The sequence below is a fragment of the Chlorocebus sabaeus genome, chromosome 9 (genome assembly GCF_047675955.1).
Source record: "Chlorocebus sabaeus isolate Y175 chromosome 9, mChlSab1.0.hap1, whole genome shotgun sequence".
Classification (NCBI taxonomy): Eukaryota; Metazoa; Chordata; class Mammalia; order Primates; family Cercopithecidae; genus Chlorocebus; species Chlorocebus sabaeus.
This window is the reverse complement of record NC_132912.1, coordinates 24,677,609-24,698,035: the sequence shown is the minus strand read 5'-3', so window position 1 is coordinate 24,698,035 and position 20,427 is coordinate 24,677,609. Positions and strand designations below refer to the sequence as shown.

The 20,427-nt window shown below is 37.8% G+C and overlaps 1 protein-coding gene across 12 annotated transcripts in view; it reads left to right on the top strand.

Annotated features, from left to right (window-relative positions):
* Positions 1-20,427, top strand: part of ARHGAP21 (Rho GTPase activating protein 21) — a 135,281-nt gene that overhangs the window by 37,566 nt on the left and 77,288 nt on the right. For all 12 annotated transcript variants that reach the window (XR_005235191.2, XR_005235192.2, XR_005235193.2 and 9 more), the window contains exons 3-4: positions 16,810-16,989; positions 20,142-20,166. Coding sequence is in view for 9 of the 12 variants with exons in the window: in XM_008002539.3 (XP_008000730.3) it covers positions 16,810-16,989; positions 20,142-20,166 (205 nt within the window). In the remaining 3 variants the exon portion in view is untranslated. The remainder of the gene's footprint in view (positions 1-16,809; positions 16,990-20,141; positions 20,167-20,427) is intronic.

Below are 20,427 nucleotides of genomic sequence, written 5' to 3'. Positions count from 1 at the left end.
GTTGTGAAATGTGCTATATGCACTTACTGCCTCAAATGAGGAAAATGGAGAAATAAGGAAATAAGAACAATTCCCCAGCAATGTTTTAAAGTCTTCATTTTCTCTTATCCTTGTTTTATGTAAACCTTATTTCATATAAATTTCATTCATTTTTGAGGTCCTACTTTCTGTCAGGTTTTGTGTTGGGCACTAGAGTAAAACTTGGGCATCTTGTCAGGAAGCTGCTCTGTGATTAAAAAGATAGATGCATGAACAAGCAATTATAATATGGTCAGTAAGTCCTACAGTAAAGGCATCTCTACAGTGGTGGGCCTGGGGAACTGCCTTTTTTTTTTTTTTTTTTTTTTTTTTTTTTTTTTTTTTGGGAGACAGGCTCTCTCTGTCACCCAGACCTCACAGGCTCAAGTGATCCTCCCACCTCAGCCTCCTGAGTAGCTTGTACTACAGCCAGGCACTACCACGCCTGGCTAAATTTTGTGTTTTTTGTAGAAAATGGGATTTCACCATGTTGCCCAGGTTGGTATCAGGTTGCCCTTGCTCTCCTGGAAATTGCAGGTGAACTTCTGGGCTCAAACCATTGCCTGCCTCAGTCTCCCAAAGTGCTGGGATTATGGATGTGAGTCACCTCACCTGGCTTAGAAACTGCTTTTAAGCAGTAAAGTACACTGATGGGGAAGTTCTGCTGTAAGGCACTTTGGTGCTGAGAAAAGAATAGTTTATTCAGTTAGTACACAGGAAACATGTGAAAACAGCCATAACTCATCTGCAGGGATATGACACCCAATACTGCAACTGGATGTGAAAGGTAACAACTGCTTGCGTGCATGTTCATTATAGAAATTCCATGAATCGTTTAGGAAAAAATTTAAACAGCTCCTAATTCCAGAAAGTGTGTATGTGATTAAAGTAATTTTGATCATATTGGGGAGTTTTATATGTTATATTTTTGCTTAACATTATATTTTGGGCATTTTCTCATGCCATTGAAAAATGTTCACAGTCATGACTTTAGGAGCTATATCGTAATTTACTTACTATTCTTTTTTGTTGCTGTTAGACATTAACATAGTTTCCAGTTTAAGTTTATTTATCTTTATTTTTATTTATTTATTTTTTTGAGATAGGGTCTCACTGTCGCCCAGGCTGGAGTGTGTGGCACTATCTCGGCTCACTGCAGCCTTGACCTCCTGGGCTTAAGGGATCCACCTGCCTTAGCCTCCCACGTAGCTTGGACCACAGATGCATGCTACTATGCCTGGCTGATTTTTTAATTTTTTTGTAGAGACAGGGCCTCATGATGTTACACAGGCTGGTTTCAACTCCTGGGCTCAAGCAGTCCTCTTGCCTTGGCTTCCCAAAGTGTTGGGATTACAGGCGTGACTCACCATGTCCGGCCTAAGTAGTTTTCAATTTGAGTTATTATACTCTGGAATGAATAGCTTGTAATATGACTTTTTGCCCTTATCTCTTATTTCATTATTTACTAGCTTAACAAGTATAAAATTGAAGTTTCTTAGTAGATATTGCCAAGTAGGTTTACAGGAAGATTGTACTTCCAGTGAAGTATATGTGAATTCCCATTTGATTTCATCTTAACGCTGTGGTACCACGTTTTTCTTGATTTGTTTTAGCGTAGTATCTTTTCTTCAGCATCCTCTGCTGATTGAAAATAATGTTAGCGAGTGGGTTAACTAAACTGGAGTGCAGTGGTGCGATCTGGGCTCACTGCAACCTCCACTTCCCGGGTTCAAGCAATTCTCCTGCCTCAGCCGCCTGAGTAGCTAGGATTTCAGGCATCTGCCGCCATGCCTGACAAATTTTTTTTATTTCTAGTAGAGACGGGGTTTTATCATGTTGGCCAGGCTGGTCTTAAATTCCTGACCTTAAGTGATCCTCCCTCCTCAGCCTCCCAAAGTACTAGGATTACAGGTGTGAGCCACTGCAACCAACCAAGAAGACAGTTCTATCAATAAAGTATTATACTTAGAAAAGAAAGAGGTTTGTTGCACTAAATGATAATCTCATTGTATCTTTATGCTTGGTAGATACTCTATGGGAAGCTAACAGCAAATCAGGAATGTAAATAAAATCGTGATCTTTGATTTTGGTAGGCATGCTTAAAAGGTAACTGATTATAAATGCTTAATAGAGCTAGTTAGTCTTTGAGAGTAGGGGCCAAAGCTTGTGCCACTATAAACTGCTAATATGTATATTGATTGGATGCTGTCTTGTTGTTTTGGGCCTATACTAAATGTGATTGACCGCCACTAAACTCTTTTGAATATATATTTAGCAAATTATTTATTTCCATCATTTGGCTCTCTTTCTGCCTTTAGGAAGTTGCATGTTTTCTAAAATACAGGAATGGAAAAAACAATTAAGCAGAAATTTGAGTACTTACTACTGTAGTACTGCTACATGGTTTGTTGAGGAAGAAATACATGAATGGCCAAAATTACATTTTTAGACCACAGCCCCCCAATTTTAAATATATTGATTTATCCTTCTGTGTTTCTTTACAAAAAAAAAAAAAAGTAAATGAAAATATATATAAAGCAGATTTAAATGATTATAACAATCTGAATATCAGTCATTATTTGTTAAAAACCCATTCCTAGGCCAGGCGCGGTGGCTCACACCTATAATCCCAGCTCTTTGGGAGGCTGAGGATGGGGGTGGGGATCACCTGAGATCAGGAGTTTGGGACCAGCCTGGCTAACATGGTGAAACCCCGTCTCTACTAAAAATACAAAAATTAGCTGGGCAAGGTGGCGGGCGCCTGTAATCCCAGCCACTTAGGAGGCTAAGGCAGGAGAGTTGCTTGAACCCGGGAGGCGAAGGTTACAGCGAGCTGAGATCATGCCACTGCACTCCAGCGTGGGTGAGAGAGTAAGACCTTGTCTCTTAAAACAGAAATTAAAACATAAATAAAAAACCCATTCCTAGTTTGTTCAGAGTTGTTCAGTAGTCAAACTGATAAACTCATGGGAAGTTTTGTTTTTGACAGGAGTTTTTGTTTCAGCAAGATCTAAATTTTTTAAGATTTCATTTAAAAAGAAAATGCTTGAAGTATGCATTTCTCTGAGCCTCATTTTACAAATGTAAATACTGTATATGCCTCTCAAAGTTGTAGTAATAGTGAATTGTGGCAGTTGTTAGTTAAATTTTGGGGATCATGTATTATCATTTAATTATGGTTAATATTTGAAGAGTGTTTTTTTGTTTTGTTTTGTTTTGTTTTGTTTTTTCTCATTCTGTAAGCCAGGCTGGAGTGCAGTGGTGCGATCTTGGCTTACTGCAACCTCTGCTTCCCTTGTTCAAGTGATTCTTGTACCTCAGCCTCCTGAGTTCCTGGGATTACAGGCATGTACCACCACGTCCGGCTAATTTTTGTATTTTCAGTAGAGACAGTATTTCGATACGTTGGCCAGGCTGGTCTTGAACTCCTGACCTGAAGCGATCTGCCCACCTTGGCCTCCCAATGTGCTGGGATTACAGGTGTGAGCCACCATTCCTGGCCTAGGCTTTCTGTTTTTTTTTTTTTTAGGAAACAATCCTGCAGTGTATGTAGCATCTGCAAATTACTTTATAAAGTATTTTTATTTTTATTGGTTTTTCTCTAAAACTGAAGCCATAACTGTTTCTGAAAAATGAGAAGTAGATGGTTTTTAATTTTCCTGAGGATAGCACTGAGGAGTACAATTGAAACTTTGAAGATAAAATGTTGACTGAGATCTGTGCATGTCCAAAGGGAAGGTGGTTTCCTAACCATGTGCCCTTCTAGGTTGAGAGGCTGACAGGGATAGAGTATGATAGCAGCTGCTTATGGACATAGCCCAGGTTTCTGAGTTATTCCTTTACAATTTATATTAACAAGCCATCTTCTGGCATTATACTATAAAGACATACCTTAGGCTGAGGTGGGAGGATTGCTTGAGCGTGGGAGGTGGAGGTTGCAGTGAACCAAGATCACGCCACTGCACTTCAGCCTGGGCAACAGGGCGAGACTCTCTCAAAAAGAAAAAAAAAAAAAAAAACAGAAAAACTTGCCTTTGAAAATAAAGTAAATCAGAGAAAGACAGAGAAAAGTGCTATTAAGTTAAAAAAACAGAACCCTGAATAGAGAAATAAATATAGTGAAATATCAGTGATTCAAAAATAATCCACACATGAAACCATACAGAAACAGCAGAAAGGACTCATGTCAACAGTCAGTTTATTAAAGCCAGCTATATGAAAAGTGTTGCTATAAATGAATGTCCAAGTAAATAATGAACTTGAACATAGAGAGCTACATTAAAAAAAATTAAGCCCAAATGTTTAATTGGAAGTATTATGGACTAAAGGCACTTAGATTCATCTTCATGTTGTGAGAGTATTACAGTCTCATTAGTCATCTTTTTTTTTTTTTTTTTTGAGGTGGACTCTCTCTCTGTCGCCCAGGCTGGAGTGCAGTGGCACGATCTCCACTCACTGCAAGCTCCGCCTCCCGGGTTCACGCCATTCTCCTGCCTCACCCTCCCGAGTAGCTGGGACTACAGGCACCCCCCACCACACTGGGCTAATTTTTTTGTATTTTTAGTGGAGGTGGGGTTTCACCGTTTTAGCCAGGATGATCTTGGTCTCCTGAGCAGTCATCATCTTTTATCCCTTAAATGTTCAATACCCACTGAAAAACAGAGTTACTTTTTGAGAAAAAGCATCTAGATACAATCTAGATATTTATTATCAAAGCATGTTCAATACCCACTGAAAAACAGTTACTTTTTGAGAAAAAGCATCTAGATACAATCTAGATATTTATTATCAAAGCATTTCCCATTGTTGTCAACCTTTATTGACCAAAAAAAGAGAAAGAACTCTTTAAAATTAGAAAGAAACTGCATAAACAAGCTGCTTGTGAAGTTATCAAATATACTTATCATGTAAAAAATTGTATTCAAGAGTCTTCTGTCTCAGTTGGAATTTAAATAACGCTTTAGTTCCCAACATCAGATTTCCACATGTTGAAAAATTTTGCAGAGAAATGCCCTGTCAAAGAATCCTAGTATGTGAGGAATAATTTACAATAAGATTGATTTCTGTGGCATTAGGACTATGGATAGAGTAGTTTAAAAATAAGCAATATTTAAATGTTGAAAAACATTTTATTCCCTTCCTATTCATGGCATATAAAGAAAAACATGGGCTAGCTCCATCACCTACTATTAGCTGTGTATTTTGGACAAATTCATCACAGCAAGCCTGTTTTTCCATCACATTTGTGATATCATAAACGTTTTATGGATGTTCAAGATTTTGTTTTTCCCTTCCTACAAAACAATATTTTATGTACTGGTTTCCCAAGTATCTCAAAAGTGATATCACAATACGTTTTTGAAATAAGCCTTTATGTATCAGTGACCTCTATGTTTTTTTTTTAGGTAGTTAAATAGTGCGTGTACTATGTGCCTGGTTCTGTTTTCATCCCTTTACAAACTCATTTAATCTTCTTAACAAGAATATGAAGTGCACTGTCATTATCTCCATGTTAAAGACAAGGAACTGAGGCACAGTTGTGTTAAGGAACTTGCCCACGAGCCACAACTTAACAAATCAAGAATCCAGACCCAGGCATTCTAGCTCCAGAGTCCATGTCCTTCCCCCTAAGCATGCCATCTTCCAGTGGTACAAAAGAAAAAACGAGCCAGGGGACAGTCATACCATACTAGTTCCAACAGTTTATATACAAGAATAAAAAGCCATGTGGCTGCACACATTCAGCCATACATTCACACATGTATTTTTTCAACTAATGACATCATAAAAAGGTGTTGTGTCACCATGAAACGGGACCTAAAGTAAGGAACGAAATTTTACTTTAAGTAACTGGTATTATTAATATTGATGGTAAGATGGGAAAAAAAAAAGACAAAATGCTTTCCAGAAGTCCATAGGAGTTAGGCTTATAATCTTAGATACATGATGGAATTAATATCAGTATCTTTTAAGAGGAACACAGTATAAAATGCTTTCTTCGGTCTTATTATGAATGATTCCTGGAATATACTAGGACCCCGTTCTACTTAAAATACAAATAGTTACAAAAGATAGATTAGGACTTATATATTGTTTATACAGGCATTCTTTTATAATTCTCTTGCATTTACTTTTGTGACAGCCCTATCTCTTTCACCTCTGGTGAACATTTAGACTTTGTACTTTTTATCTGTGGAAACCAGATATAACACATCTACCTAAATAACATTTTTATTTAAATATAACTTACTAACTATAAGATCCATCCATTGTAAGCATACGTTGCAATTATTTTTAGCAACTTTATGCAGTTGTGAAACTTTCGTTGCAGTCTTTTGGAACATTTCCATTGTTCCAGTTTGGAATGCTGGTTCGCATTCCCTTATGTGAGGTTTTTATCACCTTTATTTGCTTTATGATTAGTGATTTCCCCTTATACTCTCTCTCACCCTCTTTGAGTTGCTTTGTCTACTTGTTATATCTAATTTTTGTGGAATTAGTTTTTAATCTTTATTTTGGTTTCTTTTAACCTTGAGTTATTATTCAATCAAATGACCTTGTTATGAAGTCTTTTAAGGGAGTCAAATGACAGTTCTTAGTCCACAGGAATTTACTGCTATTATTCCAGTCACTTCTTGGCTTCTTGCACTCTGATGTTACATGAATTGGCACTCACATTAGGGAAATAAGATGTGTGTAGAGGGATATTTCTTAGGTGGAGAAACCCGTGACTGCTGGCTCCTTCACTGTGTGTGCCTATAGCTTGCCCTTGTTATAAGATCTAAAAGATCAGCGGCAATGTGGGTAAGAGTGAAGAGGGCACATATATGTATTTCTTTTCATCTTCTCCTTCTGTGAAGGCCATAGATATGTAACCCTTTAGGAGACTAGGGGAACTTCAATGTTACGTTCTGTGTGGTTGGAATGACTGAGACACCTGAGCTATGTCACATTCAGAAATCTTAGTTAGTTTGCAGAGAGCAAGAAAGAAATTGCCTACTCTGCATCCCATCTTCTCTGTTTAGGTAAAGAGCCCAGTAAAACAAGACATAGCAGGCTCAATTCAGAAATGTGAAGCATGTAACCGTGATCCAAGAGTTACCTATATGATTTTTTAAAAGAGAAAACTTGGATATATTTGGGAGCTGTGAGGCCAAGTCATAATAGTACATTAGAAATAAATTTAATACTGTATAGTTTTTAAAGTGTTCAAATATGAGTCCCACAGGAAAGGGAAATTGTAAAAGATAATAAATTAGATCAAAAAGCTGTTACTGGGAAGAATCTATGTAGATTATGAAATAAAAGAGATGACGAAAAGCAATTTAACATAGAGAAAATATTCTAGCATCGAATTCAGGAGACCATTATTTTAACTTTTACTGTGATGTAAACCAGCTACAATCTTGGATAAATCACTTTGCAAATCTGGACCTCATGTGTAAAGGGTTCACTTATTTAGATTAAATCTTAAAAGATTCTTTTGTGCTCTAAAATTATATAATGGGATGGCAGCTAAGCACATGAAAAGATACTCATCATCATTGGCCATAAGGGAAGTACAAATTAAGATCACAATGAGATATCACTATACACTTGTCACAGTGGCTAAAATAAACAATAGTGGCAATACCAAGTCCTGTCAAGGATGTGGAGAAATGGATCACTTACACACTGCTGGTGGGCATGTAAAATGGTACAACCAGTCTGAAAAACAGTTTGGCTGTTTCTTACAAAAGTAGACCTGCAATTATCATATGCTATGGTCTGAATGTCCTCCCAAAATTCATATATTGACACCCAATTAGGCCTTTGGGAGATTATTTAGGTTCTGAGGGTGGAGCCCCGTGAATGGGATTCATGCCCCTAAAAAAGAAGCCCCAGGAAAGAACCTTGCCCTTCCACTAGGTAAGCAAGAATGTGCGGCCTATTTAGGAAGTAGGCCTTCACCAAACACTGAATCTGCCCGTGCCTTGATCCTGGGCTTCCTGAGCCTCTAGAACCATGAGAAATAAATTTCAGTTGTTTATAAGCAACCTAGCCCATGGTATTCTGTTATAACAGCCCAGATGTACTAAGATGACATATGACCTAACAGTAGCATTCTTGGACATTTATTTCAGGGAAATGTAAACTGTGTTCATACAAAAACCTATACATGAGTGTTCATAGTGTATTTATTCATAGTAACCCAAAACTTGAAACAGCTGAGATGTCTTTTAACAGCTAAATGGTTAAACAAAATGTGGCATATCCATTCCATGGAATACAACTCAGCAATGAAAAGGAATGAACTATGGATACATGCAGCAACCTGGGTGAATCCTAGAGAATTATTGAGAGTGAAAAAAACCAGTCCAAAAAGGTTACTGACTGTATGATTCTATTTGGATAACATTCTTGAAATGACAAAATGATGGAAATATAGAACAGATTAATTTGGGAGGCTAAGGCAGGAGGATAACATCAGCCCAGGAGTTTGAGGCCAGCCTGGGCAACATAGTGAGACCCTGTCCCGAAAAACAAAAACAAAAAAACACCCTCAAACCGAGCAACCAGGCATGATAGTGGTGCGTGTCTGTAGACCCAGCTACTTGGGAGGCTGAGGTGGGAGGATTGCTTGATCATTGGAGGTTGAGGCTGCAGTGAGCCAGATTGCAGCGCTGCATTCCAGTTTGGGCCACAGAGCAAGACTCTGTCTCAAACAAAACAACAGCAGCAATAAAACAGAAGCAAACAAAAAGAAAAACAGATTAGTGGTTGCCAAGGGTCAGGGGCCAGGTAGGAGGTGGAGGGAGAGAGCAGGTATAGGTATAGTTACAAAAGGGCAACAAGAGAGATCCTTGTGGGGATGCAACACTTCCGTATCTTGATTGGTGTGATGAGTATATACACTTACATAAAGTGATAACACTGCATAGAACTAAACACACAATGAATACAAATAAAACTGGAGAAATAAGAATAGCACGAGTGGATTGTATCTGGGTCAGTAACCTGGTTGTGATATTGTACTGTAGTTTTCTAAGAAGTTAATTGTTGAAGGAAATTACATAAAGATTACATAGGATCTCTCTGTATCTTTCCCTCTTTCTTTTTTTTTTTTCCTTTTTCCTTTTTGTGGAGAGTGAGGTCTCACTGTGTTGCCCAGGCTGGTCTTGAACTCTTGATCTCAAACTGCCCCACCTCTGCCTCCCTACGTGCTGGGATTACAGGCATGAGCCACCATGCCTGACTGTGTATTATTTCTTAAAACTGCCTGTGAATCTGTAGTTGTCTCAAAATGAGAGGCTTAATTAAAAAAAGAACTAAAATTTTAATGACTGTTTTATTCATCCGTGTATCTACTCTGTGGAACAAGGTTGGGTAAATAGTAGGTCCCCAATAAATATTTATTTACTGAATGAGTGAAGAGAGAGTGTGTCAGTGAGACCGTGATCTGCATGTATACAATGAACTCTCATTTGGATCTCAAAAGGAGGATCCAGTCATTACTTACAGCTTAACTAGACTATTTGGGAAACTAAGCCTAGAATAACTCTTACCCTACAAACCCTACCTAATCATATGCTTGCTTTTGCAGTTGCTTGGAACTTAGCTTGAGTCTCTCATGTTATACCCTGCTAAATCCTAGAAGTGGGGGATAAACTACAATGGATTTATGATAAATATGATACATAGTTTCAAATATACATAGCCTCGTAGATGACTTCAGAGACTTCATTCACACAAATAGCTAAAAATAAGGAGGAAAAAGTTAGCAGTTCATCCAAGATTCAGTTACTTATTTTCTTATTTCTTACTTACACTATTGATTGCTAACCCAGTTTTTTCCAGTGCTCCATTATTTGCTTTGATGCATCTTTCCAGTTTCATTTTACACACAAGTATGTTAAAGTGTTGTGAGAGATTGTGATTTAAAGAGCCATCAGGAAAAACAGATTTGAAAAGACAATGGAGCTTGCAGAGAAAGAATGAGGAGTTAATATTTATTTATTTAGAGTCGGAGTCTCACTCTGTCGCTTAGGCTGGAGTGCAATGGCGCGATCTTGGCTCACTGCAACCTCCGCCTCCCGGGTTCAAGTAATTCTCCTGCCTCAGCCGCCCAAGTAGCTGGGATTACAGATGCCCACCACCACGCCCAGCTAATTTTTGTATTTTTAGTAGAGACGGGTCTTCACCATGTTGTCCAGGCTGGTCTCTTTGGCCAGGCTGATCTCAAACTTCTGACCTCGTGATCTGCCTACCTCAGCCTCCCAAAGTGCTGGGATTACAGGTGTGAGCCACCACGCCTGGCCTGGAGTTAATATTTATGAAATGTTTATATACTCAGCTCTTCATATGCATTTCGCATTTAATCCACATTCATTCTTTGGGAGAAGTGCTTTTATTCTTATTTTAATGATGAGAAAACAGGCTTAGAGAGGTTAAATAATTGCAACTAGAAAACTGCAAATGGCAGAGCCAGAGTTAGTGACCAATTGAGCTGACTCAAAATCTCCAAATCCTATGTTCTTTTTTTCAAATTAGGTTTATAGATTTAGGGGGTACAAGTGCAGTTTTGTTACATGGGTATATTGCATAGTGGTGAAGTCTGGGCATTTAGCATAACCGTCACCTGAATAGCGAACATTGTACAGATAATTTTCCCCCTCATCCCCTTCCACCTTCCCCGCTTTTGGAGTCTCCAGTATCTATTTTTCCCCTCTGTATGTCCATGTGTACCCATTGTTTAACTCCCACTTATGAGTGAGAATGTGAGCCTATGTTCTGAACCATAATGCTAAACTGAAAATTAAAATTCTGGGTCAGATAAAAAGAGAGAGTCACATTCCTATGCCAGTCCTCAGCAGCATGCAGCAGTGCAATATACCTTTGTAACAAAACTGCACATATACACTCAGAACCTACAATGAAAGTTGGAAAAAACGAGATAGAATCAAAATAGAATCTTGTGTTCTAAAAAATGATGGGAGATAGGAAACAATGAGTAATTATTTTTTCCAATGTTAAATTCTACAATCATTTTTACTCTTTATTTTTATTTTATTTTATTTTTTTGACACAGAGTCTCTCGCTGTGTCGTCCAGGCTGGAGTGCAGTGGCGCCATCTTGGCTCACTGCAGCCTCCGCCTCCTGGGTTCCAGTGATTCTCCTGCCTCATCCTCCCAGGTATCTGGGATTACAGGCACGTGCCATTGCACTCAGCTAATTTTTGTGTTTTTAGTAAAGACGGGGTTTCACCGTGTTGGCCAGGCTAGTCTCAAACTCCTGACCACAGGTGATCCGCCCACCTCAGCCTCCCAAAGTGCTGTGATTACAGGTGTGAGCCAGTGAACCCAGTCTACTTTTTATGTTTATATTTGCTATATACAAAAAGAAGCATACATATATATCATTTTGTATATCATATTGACTTAATATGGTATAATAAAATGACCCCTTAGGAACTCCCCACAGATCTTAACTTATAAATTACCCATGCTGTTGGAGTAATGTGTGTGTTTTCCCCAGATCTCAGCCCCATGCTTCCTCATTCACACATTCTTATCCCCCCAGGATAACCACTTTCTTGAGTTTCATGATTAGCATCCTATTGCTGCTGCTTTTGTTTAAATGTCTTTATTGAGATATGTTTGATATATAGTCAACTGTACATGTGTAAACTGTACAGTTCAGTAAGTTTATACATAGGTATGCACCAGTGAAAACATCACCACAGTCAAGATTATTCACCGCCCTCCACATTTCCTCATGACCCTTTGTAATCTCCATCCTTACACCCACCCAGAGCAACTGCTAATCTGCTTTCAGTCAGTATAGACTAGTATTTAGAATTTTTCTAGGATTTATATAAATGGAGCATACAGTGTGTACTCCTTCTCCTCCTCCCCCTCTTTTGTCTGGGTTCTTTAACTAAGCCTAATTAACATATTGCTACATATATCAGTAGTTGATTTCATTTTATTGCTAAGTAGCATTCTGTTGTTTGGCTGTGTCACAGTTCATCCATTTATCTGTTGTTGAAATATTTCAGTAGTTTTCCTGTTGGTGGCTATAACAAAGTTGCTATGCACATTTATGTACAAGTCTTTATGTTGACATATGCTTTCAGTTTCTCTATAAGTAGAATGGCTGTGTCATATGTTAGGTGTATGTTTAAGAAACTGTCAGACGGTTTTCCACCATTTTACATTCCCACTAGCAGTGTCTGAGAGCTCTAGTTGCTTCATATCCTGACCAACACTCGGTATGGTTAATTTTTATATAGCACATCTATTATATGTGCAGTGGTATTTCATTATGGTTTTTAGTTTGCATTTCCATTATTGAATTTTGAGAGTTCCTTATGTATTCTAGATACAAGTCCTTTATCAGATACATTATTTGCAAATATATTCTCCCATTCTATGGCTTGCCTTTTCGTTTTCATAAAAGTGTAAGTGTGTATATATATGTATGTATATGTATGTGTGTATATACTTTTCATAAAATATATATATATTTTGAGACAGGGTTTCATTCTGTAACCCAGGCTGGAGTGGTGTGATCACAGCTCACTGTAGCTTCATCCTCCTGGGCTCAGGTGATTCTCGTGCCTTAGCCTCCTGGTAGCTGGGACAACAGGCATGCACCACCACACCTGGCTAATTTGTTTGTTTGTTTGTTTTGAGACAGTCTGGCTCTGTTGCCCAGGCTAGAGTGCAGTAGCATGATCTCGGCTTGGTGCAACCTCCACCTCCCTGGTTCAAGCGATTCTCCTGCCTCAGCCTCCTGAGTAGCTGGGATCACAGGCACATGCCACACCTGGCTAATTTTTGTATTAGAGATGGGGTTTCACCATGTTGGCCAGACTGGTCTTGAAATCCTGACCTCAGATGATCCACCCACTTTAGCCTCCCAAAGTGCTGGGATTACAGGCGTGAGCCACTGTGCCAGGCTGCCTAGCTAATTTTTAAATTTTGTGTAGAGACAGGGTCTCCCTGTGTTGCTCAGGCAGGTCTCAAACTCCTGGCTGAGATCCTTCTGCCTCAGACTCCCAAAGTGCTGGGATTACAGGTGTGAGCCACCATGGCTGGCCAAGAAGTGTCTTTCAAAGGGCAGAGGGTCTTAATTTTGATGAAGTTTCATTTATCTTTTTTAAAAAATTCATTGTATATTCTTCCAATGAATATTTTTTTGTTGTTTCTGTTAATGGATTATGTTCCTTCGGGTTATAGCTAAGAAATCTTAACCTGAGTTCGTAAAGATTTTCCCGTTTTCTTCCAGAAGTTTCATAGTTTTAAGTGTTATTTAGGTTTATGATCATTTATTTTATTTGACTTTTTTGAGACAGAGTTTCACTCCCCATCCAGGCTGGAGTGCAGTGATACAATCTCGGCTCACTACAACCTCCGCCTTCTGAGTTCAAGCAATTCTCCTGCCTCAGCCTCTCAAGTAGTGAGAATTATAGGTTTGTGCCACCACACCCAGCTAATTTTTGTGTTTTTAGTAGAGACAGGATTTCACCATGTTGGCCAGGCTGGTCTTGAACTCCTGGCCTCCAGTGATCCACCTGCCTCGGCCTCCCAAAGTGGTGGGATTACAGGTATGGGCCACTGTGGCCGGCCTAGGTGTATGATCATTTGAGTTAATTTTTGTTTGTGATACGAGTTATGGATCAAAGTTCTGTTCTTTTCTTGCACATAGCCTCCACACAGTCGTTCCAGGGCGATTTGTGTTTCAAGTATTTTTATTATACTTGTACAATATTGACATGAGTTCATGCTTCTTTTGGATAAATACCTAGGAGTAGAATGACAGCATCATGTGGTTATGGGTCTAGAGCAGGACTCCATATTCTGTTCTGTAAATCTGTGTATCTTGATGCCAATACTGTACTGTTGATTACTGTAGCTTTGTAAGTCTTGAAGATTTGTAGTCTGAGTGTTCCAACTTTGTTCTTTTTTGAAGTTGTTTTGGCTATTTTAGGTTCTTAGCATTATAAAGTGGATTTTAGAAATACCATAGCAGTTTCCACACAAAAATCTCCTGAGATTTTGATTGGGATTGCACTGGATTTATAGATCAGTTTAGGGAGAGTTAACATTGTAACAATGCTGAGTCTTCTAAGTCATGGACATGGTATATCTCTCTTTATTTATGCTTTAATATCTCTTAATGTTTTAGAGTTTCAGTCTGTAGATCTTACAAACCCTTTGTCAGATTTATCCCTAAATATTTCATATTTTTAATGTAATTATAAATGGTATTTTAAAAAGCTTTAAATTTCCAGTTGCTTATTGCTAGTATATGGAATTGCTTTTTTTTTTTTTTTTTTTTTTTTTTTTTGGGTGTACTGTATTACTACTTTCATTAACATTCCATTTACTAGAACTCAATCATATGGCCACCCCTACCGCAAGTTTGGAGTTTGGCTGGGCAGTGTTACCACCTAGTTACTTTTTCACCTTTATATGAGGCAAATTATTGTGGCAGAGTAGATAGACTCACTGGTGGAAGATAATAAACAATATAATAGAAGCAAGACTATTCAAGTATTTGCAATTCAATAAAGGTGACCTTTTCAAAATGCTGGGATTAACTTGGAGTTGTAATTTAAAACAAAATCTTAGTAGCTATACAAACATGTTAAGTGTAAGATACCTATCAGGTTGGAGAGAGGCTTGGGCTAGAAATACAAATTTGGGAGTCATTTGCATATAGTCCTTGTTTAATGTAGTAAATGGAATGAAATCACCAAAAGACAGAGTATAGCTAGAGAAGTCCATAGACTGAGCCCTGGGTGCCTCCAGGTTCAGAAACTTAGCAGATGAAAACAAAGGAGCCTGAGACAAAGTCGCCTGTGAGTTGGAAGAAAAATCAGTGTGAGAAGTCAAGTGGAGAAAATTCTTCAAGAAGGAAGAAGTGATCCCTGTGCCAATAAGGTGCACATAAGATGAGAACTGAGAATTGATCATTCAGTTTAAAATGTGGAAGTCGTGGGTGAGCCTGAGAAGAGCAGTTTCTGGGAGTTAGGCAGATAAAAGCCTGCTTTAAAGGGATTTCAGAGAAATGGAAGGAAAATAATTGGAAACAGCAAGTACAGATAACTTTTAAGGAGTTTTGCTCCAAAGAGAAGCAGACAAACGAGGTGGTAGCTGGAGAGGGGTGTGTGTGATCAAGAGAGGATTTTGGCCAGGTGTGGTGGCTCACACCTGTAATCCCACCACTTTGGGAGGCTGAGGCAGGAGGATTGCTTGAGCACAGGAGCTCAAGACAGGCCTGAGCAACATAGTGAGACCTTGTCTCTACAAAAAAAAGAAAGAAAGAAAGAAAGAAAGAAAGAAAGAAAGAAAGAAAAAATTAGCGTGGTGACATTCACCTGTAGTCCCACCTACCTAGGAGGGTGAGGCGGGAGTATCTCCTGAGCCCCCGTGATCCAGTCTGCAATGAACCACAATCATGCCACTGCATTCCAGCCCAGGCCACAGAGCAAGACCCTGTCCCAAAAAAAAAAAAAAAAAAAAAAAGATTTTGTTAAGATTAAAGAAATTACAAAATACGTGTATGCAAATGGGAATGCTGTATATAGTAAAGAGAGAATAAGTGATGCAAAAGAGAGAGGGGAGAATTGTTGGACCTGTATCTTTGAATAGTAAGAGGGGAGGATCTCATCTCAACTGCTGGCGCCTTGGGAGAAGGGACGGCTCATCCATCATAGCAGAAGGGAAGGCAGGGGAACATGGGCACGGTTGCAGGTTGGTGGGGTGATCATGGCAGGCGATTCAGTTCTCATTTTATTGCTTCTGTTTTCTGAGTGTAATTGAAAGCAGGACGATCTGCTGCAGGTGAGGGTGGGGAAAAGGGATGAAATAGTCATCTAGGATGAATGACCAGAGAGAAATGTTGCACTATTGACAGACAACACTAAAGGCTCTCTTGAGGTTGATAGTCATGAACTTAGAGTGAAATAGCTTAGTTTTTTGTTTTTCTCCACCCATGTTCGCCTGCATAAGTGCAGCAGGCCCGGAGTAGGCCGTGTTGATTTATCCAGGGTTAGGTTTTGTCAGGCAACTTGGAGGAAGTGGGAGAGAGTAAAGGAGTGAGTTGAAGCTAGCTTAAGAGGAAAGTGAGAACATGGGGTGATGAGGGACAGGGAAAGGGTGGTAGGGTCAGCTCCAGATTGAAGAATTGTAAGGGCTGGGGAATGAGAGGGAATGAACTAAATAGTGAACTAATAATAGGTGGTGGTTCTAGCAGGGATTCTTCATTTGGGCTTGTAAGGGGGTTTCAGTCATGCCCAAGTAAAAGCAGAGTGGAGGAGAGGAGGTCAAAGAACAAGAAGGCCAGGGTATCAGAAGGATTATCTATGTGGATATTGAATTTGTGCTCAGAACCTGAAGACCTTTTCTGTTATTTTCTAATGTCCTTTGTTGCTGTTGGACTATCATATAAGGTTTAGGTTTCTTTCTTGGTCAGTTTTGTATCTCTTCTTTCATGCTTTCTGTTTCTTAATCCATAGTGCTCTTTAAAATTTCTTTGGTATTATCTTTCATTCTTTCTATTGCATTTCTAATTTTAGCAATTATATTTCTATTTTCTGAGTGTTCTTTCTTCTGACTAATTTTGTATAGCATGATTTTCTAGAAAAAAGCTCTAGGTTTTGATAATTGCATGCTTTGTATAATTTATGCAACCGAAAATAGTTCATATGGGCGCTTAGGTATTAACATATTTACATAGAATTTTTTTTAGGTGAGGAAGTTTATTGTGTTATGTCATTAACTTTTACATATCTTTTCACTTTAGGTCTCAAAAAATAAAGATGGAAAAGAACAAAGTGAAACTGTATCACTGTCCGAAGATGAAACATTCTCCTGGCCAGGTCCCAAAACAGTTATGTTGAAAAGAACATCTCAAGGCTTTGGGTTTACATTAAGACATTTTATTGTTTATCCCCCAGAGTCTGCAATTCAATTTTCATACAAGGTAAGATAAATAGTTACAACAACTTGAAAAAAAACCACAAGGCCATTCCTATCCCCTTCTAGTCTTTCTCTTCCTTCCCTCTGGCCTTTTTTCTGTCTTAAAAGAATTAAGCATTACATTTGAATTTTTATTATATTATTTTACTCCTTTTAGGTATTTTCCCATCTTGAAGAACAAAACAAAACTTTAGTCTTCTCTGAAAGATCATATTGATTCTAAACTCCAAATCTATATTTTTTAAGGACTTCTAATTCCAGACTTCATTCTACTTTTTCTAATATGTAACTGTTAGTGAGTTTTCTGGGCAGACTCTGCAGAGGAAATGGTTCACTAAAATATTCCAGCAGTTATAGAAAATTAGTAGAACAGTACTTAACTTTCAGATACGTAATATGATGGCATGTTAGAATTTAGAAACACAGCTTCTCATCAGAATGAATTACATTGACAGGCTTCAGTGGACAGTAACACAGCCTGAAAAGGACAGCCTGAGATAATTATAAGTGCAGTTGACACACTGAGTACTTGCTCTGTGTTCCTTACCATTTGTTATAAGCGTTATCTTACTTTATCCACACCAGAATCCTGTGGAGCAGTTGGTATTATTGGCCCCATATAACAGATGTGGAAACTGATCCGGGTCATAAAACAGATAAATAGTTGATCTGGGATTTGAATTTGACCAATATGCATGCTTGATGCTGAACTGTTACACAGTAGCATAATGGAAATAATGATATTCAGAAGAGTTATGAGACCCTGGCCAGGCCACTTCTTTTGACCTCTAGATTTCCATTTTCATTTGTAGGAATTGAACTAGGGTATGAGAAAGTCTTTTCTAATTCTAAATATCTATGACTGCTAAACTGTCTTTTAAAAAGTAGTGTCTATATTTGTATCTAGAGACCACAGTTTTAAATTATTTTTTGGTTACATATGTCTTTCTAGTAATGTCCTACAGGATATGCTTTTTTTGAAATACGGAATAGCTTATTTTTTCTTTTCTTTTTTTCAATTAATTTTTTAATATTTGGTTACTTTAACACTGAGATAACAGGAAACAACTGAATATCTTTTAAGGATTGTATATAATTGCTACCTTTGGAGTGAAATTTATCTGTTTGGGTTTTCATCTCTTAAGAATCTAATTGATATTAAAAAGTCTCAGTGTTACTTATGCATTAGGTCACATATGAGAGCACTTGATAATTACATTAGGATTGTGTATTTTTTTTGGCTTTGTTTTGGTTTTGTTTTGAATAAGAACTTTGGGTCATGATGAACATATAGGTAGTACAATGTTTTATAAGATAATTTTACCAAACTTATATAAACATGTATTATTATTATTGGAAAATATTTCTAGAAATTTTAGTAGCATACTACAATAAATCCTCACTTAACATTGTCAGTTGATTTTTGGAAACTACAACTTTAAGTGAAACGTATTTAATTGATAACTGATCTTATGTTGGCTAGAGTTTACTTGGCATATTTCTGGTCAAAAAAAAAAAATCACCAAACTTGTAAATAAAGACCAAAACATTTCCAGTATTAAACATTGAAGTAAATGTGAGGTGTTTACACACTTAAGAAAGAGTTATAAAAACAAGTCCAGATTTGAGGGTGGCTGGAGCGTATCCTGGCAGTTCATGCAGCTCAGAGCGCGAGGTGGGACCTAACCCTGGACAGGACGCTGTCCATCCCATTGCAGAGCACACACACAGCTGCACTCATTCAGACCGGGACAATGTGGGCACACCTGTAAATCGAACAGGCACAGTTTTGGCATGTGGGAGGGAACCACAGTACCTAGAGAAAACCCACACAGTGGGGAGAATGTGGAAACTTCACACATACAGAACCCCAATGGGGAATTAATTTTTCTCGTGAACGTTACAACAAAACAACTTTGCATGAAATGATGGTATTCTAGGACATGCTTACACTTGTTAACAGCATGGTCACTGGCGTCAAAAGAGCCTGGATTTGAATTCCATTTCTGCCTCCTGTTAGATCTGTGACCTTGGATAAGCTAACTAACAGACAATAGCAGTACCCTCTTTACAGGCTGTGTAATGATTAAATGATACAGTAGTTGTAACACACTTAATGTAGAAATTGACACTGTAATTGCTCAATAAATTTTAGCTATTAATGCTATTATTAAATACAGATGTTCTTGCAAATAGGGCTCTGTCTTGTAAATTTTACATGGAAAATATATATTGGAATCTTTTCCATTTTAATTAAGAAATTTTATCAATTCACTTCAAATGAATTAAAAATTTTAATATTGTATAGCTTTTAGAAAATGTGTAATTAATATAACAGTGTCCATATTTTGTCACTTAGCTGGCAACTTCAGTCTCAGACCAGATCTTATAATCAGAAGAAAAAAAAAAAAAAACACTGGGCAGCCTAAATAAAGGTCAAAAAATTATGTCATAAATTATCAGCCCTTCACCCAATGTCTGTTTTTCTTTGTGAGGTACATGGTAGCTCCAGTATGGTAGAGGCTCAGCAAATATTTGAAAAAATGTATTTTTAGATTAGTTTTTAAAGGTTCCTTTTCTAGTTTTCCAGCTAGAGGTAGATAACATGGCAGCAAGACAGCTCGGTAACAATGAAAGAGACCAAGTAGATAAACTTCAAAATTGAATACAAGAACTTAAATATGTAGCAATTTGGGACCAGTCCATTTATATAGACAGCTCTGGGTCCTGTAATATCCCCTAAAGGCACGTTTAAGTGTGGTACAGTAAGCGATGACCTGGCCTTTCCTTCTATCCAACTGCCTACTTGACAAGTTGACTCCATTAGAAAGCTCACCCTCAAATGCCAAAAACTGAACTGACGTCCTACCTCTAAGTTGGCTTCACCCACAGCCTTGTTATCTCTGTCTGTGAAAACTCTTATCTTTCCAGTAAAAGGTACTTCCTATACTGTTATTGAAGATGGGCTATTCGTTTGCTTTTGAGCTTGCAGTGGCTATAGAAAAGAAGATAATATGATCAATTAAGAATATTGTAGGTGAGATCGTAATTGGCACAATTTAGGGAAGTCAGTTTGAATTAAAATGAGCCTTGCTGTGATTAACAAGAGTTTATAAATGTATACTTATGTATGTATATATATATTTTTATTTGTAGGATGAAGAAAATGGAAACAGAGGAGGTATGCTATAAACCTTTTAATTTGTCTCAATGTTTTTCTACCCATTTCTTTCTGTTCTTTAAGTGATACTAAATGAGATGATATAATTTTTAGTGTTCAAATGTATAATAATTCTTAGGTGTGAGAGTCATAGAATTAAATGTTTTTTACTGTGGACTTCAAAGTTTAATGAATTCCATTGTCTCATCTTAATTTGAACATGTAAAGATTTTATTGTTAATTGTATGTGTTTTTGTGGAGGAATATATCATAATTCCAAGG